The sequence below is a fragment of the Sphaeroforma arctica genome (assembly GCF_001186125.1).
Source record: "Sphaeroforma arctica JP610 unplaced genomic scaffold supercont1.217, whole genome shotgun sequence".
In the NCBI taxonomy this organism is placed as follows: Eukaryota; class Ichthyosporea; order Ichthyophonida; genus Sphaeroforma; species Sphaeroforma arctica.
The window spans coordinates 89,359-94,182 of NW_014040341.1; the positions used below are offsets into that span (position 1 = coordinate 89,359).

Consider the following 4,824-nt stretch of genomic DNA (forward strand, 5'->3'; position numbering starts at 1 on the left):
GAGGTTAGAGGATCCGAAGCATGAGGCCAGTATTAGAATGCGTAGGAGGGAGGCTTGTTTGATCTGGCTCTACAATTATACTGGTGAAGGGGCAGCTAGTGTTACAGAACTTGATGAAATGGTGGCAGTAATGCGATCAACAAAGATGGAGAGGACTTGGTTATATGCCATGAATTCAGCTTTTGGTATAGATGTTGACACGATAGTCGATGCGGCGAGGCGAGGTGAGAGTAAGGGCGTGGTAGAAGATACTTTGGATTTGGCTATGAAGCATCACTTCAATAAGAACAGGTAGAACAAGTTGCAGATGTTCTTCCAGGTTGCGAGGGATTCGATTTTGCGGAAGAAGCAGTTGAGTAAATGGATGAATGAATGAACTCGACACTAGTGTCTTGTTCATTGGGGAGGTGTAATGTCAACCATGTTTACCTCCGATTTAAAACAATGTTGGTGTTGTAAGTACCGAACTGTTCGGTAATGTTCCTGGGCGTTAACAAGAGTGCGAGAACTTCTAAGTGTGGGCGATAATTGATAAGTGTGAAAACTAATAAGTTTGAAAAGTTCTAAGTTGTATTGTGCGGTTTGTTGGCGAACGGCCGCGCAGGCTCGAAAGAAGAGGAGGTTGGTGTATGATTGGTGTTTTGCGAACCGAAGTGCGGGGTAATATGAGCTGGAGGTTGGCAGACGACGATATATGTTGAATGGACTTGTAGGCTCGAAATTGAGAAGATACACGTTTTGATTGGCGGCCGGATTCTCAAGGAAATCCTTCAGAGATAGTAAAAATACGTGGTTTAGTTCATTCTGCTAAGGTAGACGTTTATTCAACAATCGAGGAAACAAATCTAAGTTCACCGTTACATGTTTTGAGTCGATCTAAGATTCCAGTTCTTACATAATTAGCCTTCCGTGATTTACAAAATAGTAAAAGTGATGTAACGGAATACATTTTAATGCTTTGATTTAAGTATAGCCCAGGAAAAGTTCTAAATATTTAGTCATATACCAATTGTACGGCTCGAATTGTAAATTGAAGCCTTGAGTGTAATCAAGAGTAGCTCCAATTGTAAGTTGAAACCTCGAATTTTACTAATGGGTATGTTAATTTTCAACCGCTCGTAGTATTCCATGCACATTCACCGAATTCTTTGAATACTAACTAGCACTGCTGAAAACCTATATCCCTTTTCGAGCTTTAGGCGACATCACAAAGTATCCATCCACCTCATCAGGCTCAGGTTCATCTAAGGGTTGCTCCACTTTCACGATAGCGTTCGTAAGCATGGTGCTAATGGTGGAGCTAAGTTCGTGCGAGTGGTAGTGACCCAGCAGGGCTTCGACGCTGTCGAACCACTTGTCAACGTCGATGGAGAACTGGCCTCCGGCATTGGCGTCCACCGGAATGTGCAGGGTGCGATCGATGTATCTGTATGATGACACGTGTGCATCAGTGTATATTCCAAGAAAGCTAGCAAAGCAGCTAACGATTAACTGTGCACAGGCGGATTTGTCATCGCATTGGGAAAGTCATTGTATAATATCTTCGAAAGTTGGTTTACAAATAAAAGTAGTCTAAATGTTCTCCGTATGAAGATTTCATTTTGATTTTTCATTACCACCAGCGTACGTTGTAAACGCTCAGAACTCTCAGCCTAGCGCGGGTGTAGGTAAAATTATGCTCAAGCGCGGCGATACAAGAGTGGGAAATAGTAGTATATATGGCATGTATGACAAACAACGCATCGCTTAAGATTCTTCTGTTGTCAGCGCAACGCACAACCGTTGTATTGTACCGAGAGTACATATACTCAGAAAGTCTGTGCGGGCCGATAACCGTGTATTCGATGTGTTAGATACACATAGTTGACAAGTATTACGTCGGATCAAAATATGTCGACGCGAACCATACCACGTGATAAAAACGAACCACTCAAGCAAGAAAACGTTACGCACAAATGTAGTCCGGTATACAAACGATGAGCTCTGGAAGTGAAAAGACAACCGCATGAAGTACTAGCTCCCGCAAAATACCTGACTACCAAAACGAAGCGTTCACCACGTGAATCGTGGCGCAACAGCCAGCATCCTGTTGGCTTGTGATCCATCACTTCCTCGATTGCTCGTCGACGATCCCCGCGTGATGTGTCTGCTGAAAACCCATGAAAACACCTACAGAGAACCGAATGTAATTTATCAGACAGAGGAGTATGTTTCACCATGACTTCAAATGACGGTTCAGTATAGGCTTCAAGTCACTGGATTTCCAGAAGAAAATTGCAAATCACGAAAGGACGTGTCCATAATCAGACTCTCGAGCTCCTTGCCCATTGATTGCTGGAACATGTGAAATTACCAACCACACTCAGACACTAACGATATCAAAATAGTCAATGTAGCCGGAGCCCCTTCAAACAATGAGAACTCGCTTGCGACCTTGTGATATTCCATGAGAAACTGAAGGAATAGGGATGAATAATTTAGACGCTGCGCATGGTAGGTATAGCACAGAACAGATGCAAACACTCAGATTGGAACCAACGATCAAGGTCGACAAAACGACCGCAAGTGATCACAACCTATACACTGCAACAGTCCCGGGGAAACTAATTTGACTATCATCATTGACATCAGATTTGTTAACATCACTAGCTTTTCATTTAACACTAACTTGTAACATGCTCGCAATCTTGGCGAATTTCATTCACGGGAAAAAAAGATCATGACCTCATTCTATCTCTTGATTCTATTTCAACATAACAATCAACCTTGCTAGGAAAATAACAAAGTTGTTGAACATCTCTTTTTCACAGCATAAAACATCCAAGGTGCAACGCAAAGGCACACCACATACGATGACTTCTCTAGAGTAGGACCGTCCAGCGTAAATAACCTCGCAACAGGCACTTGTACTGGGCCGCCCGCTCCAGATGCCTGCGGCAACTGCCTTGACTTTGGACTGACCCGGCTCTGAATCGATGTTTGGGACACCTGCTGCATCAATGTATTATTAGACATTCCATTTGTGCTTTTAGCACTCTCCTCCGTGAACGCGGGTTTAGGTCTACTGGCGGGTCTGGGGCGAGCCATAGGCACCGGTTTAGACTTGGGTGCGCCTGCGCGCGCATCTACGCTTGAAACGGACTTCTGAGACTTCAGCGTGCCCTGGTTGAAAATTGGCTGTGCAGGGCCGTGCGATTCTGTCATGGACGGAGATAATACGATATTAGCAACCCCTTCTCGCGCTTGTTCATTCTCTGTGTGGGCCTTTTGCGCATCCTGGTAATTCATATATAAGTCCCCCCCGTCCGGGTTGTGGTCTTGTACCTGTGGTACGGATTGTCTCGGTGCATGCGTGGGTGAAGCTGGCTTAATGACACCCACATTCATATACGAGCTGCCCTCTCCTATAATTTGATTCTGGGTGTCGCTCGCATCGCGTGCATTTTGCATCTTTTTGGGTTCGTACATGATATATTCGCCGTCATCCTCCGTAGTTTGCGGTGCACTATTAGTAGGAGCACCCGACTGGTCCGGATAGCTCATGTACGCATCGACATCACCGCCTTTAGCCGGCTGAGAGGGAATGACCGTTGTACCGTTACTATCGTTCTTCATCTGCATCCTATCCTTGGACCCAAAGTTCATATATTCGTCCTGTTCCTGGGGGGCCGCAGGATGTATAATGGGAGTATTGTCGTTCTCATCATAGTCGATATTGACATAATCCGAGTCACCTGGCGGTTGTTGTTGCATTTGTTGTTGTATTTGAGGCGTAGGTGATCCCTGGGCACGCGTTGCTCCCGAGGTCGGGCGTGACTGCGTGAAATTCTGGTACAAACCCTCATCCGTTCCTTGCGAAACGTGCACAGTGGGATCAATATTGGACGCACTATTCGTACTGGTTTCAACGCGGTTCATGTATTGGTTATCTGGTTCTTGTACTGGCGACCGGGTTTGTTGTACTGGTATACTTGGTGCGGATTTTTTCTGTGCCGGTGCGGTGGGTGCTTGTTTCTTCACCGCCGGAACTGCTTAATTAATGACACATAAGAGCAGGTGAAATGAGTACGGGGCATCCACCTTTTAAATCACACTATTTCGACAGAAATGGGGCTTATGGCGTATGGGCACGAAATAAGATGAAATTGAACTCGATATCTATATATAGAATTAAGCATGCCGGCATAAACACAATTATTTATACAAACATCATAATAGATGATAAGAACTTGAATACATACATATACAAAGGGCGTGACAATCGATAAGAGCTGCCTAAACAAATAAACACTTATACCAATTCTTCGTGAATAAGATCATAAAATCGACGACATTGTACAAATAGGTTTGTAGCAATATAATATATATCGAAACATGGGAGAAGGAATACACGGATATATGCAAAGGAAACATGTAAATACACATATACATACATAAATACACACACACACACTCACACACACACGTCCATACAAACTTATATACATATACATACATACATATATATATATGCTATACATATACAAATACATATACATATATATACACACACACACACGTCCATACAAACTTATATACATATACATATATATATATGTTATACATATACATATACATATATATATATATAAATATATATACACACGTACACACAGACACACAGACACACACAGACATATATAACACCCTCCGCCCCCCCCACAACACACACACACACATATATATATATATAATAACTGATACTATACTATTATTCTTTCCGTTCGTTACAACCACACACACACGCACGACACACACTATACTACTTATATTAAAACTAAACAT

The 4,824-nt window shown here is 43.0% G+C and overlaps 1 protein-coding gene across 1 annotated transcript in view; it reads right to left on the bottom strand.

Moving 5' to 3' along the window:
- Positions 1-943: 943 nt before the first annotated feature.
- SARC_04036 (hypothetical protein) overlaps positions 944-4,824 on the bottom strand; it is a 5,749-nt gene continuing 1,868 nt past the window's right edge. The window contains exons 2-4 of the mRNA XM_014302158.1: positions 2,852-4,028; positions 2,032-2,169; positions 944-1,426 (exon numbers count right to left, since the gene is read on the bottom strand). Of these exons, the coding sequence (XP_014157633.1) occupies positions 1,177-1,426; positions 2,032-2,169; positions 2,852-4,028 (1,565 nt within the window). The 3' untranslated portion in view covers positions 944-1,176. The remainder of the gene's footprint in view (positions 1,427-2,031; positions 2,170-2,851; positions 4,029-4,824) is intronic.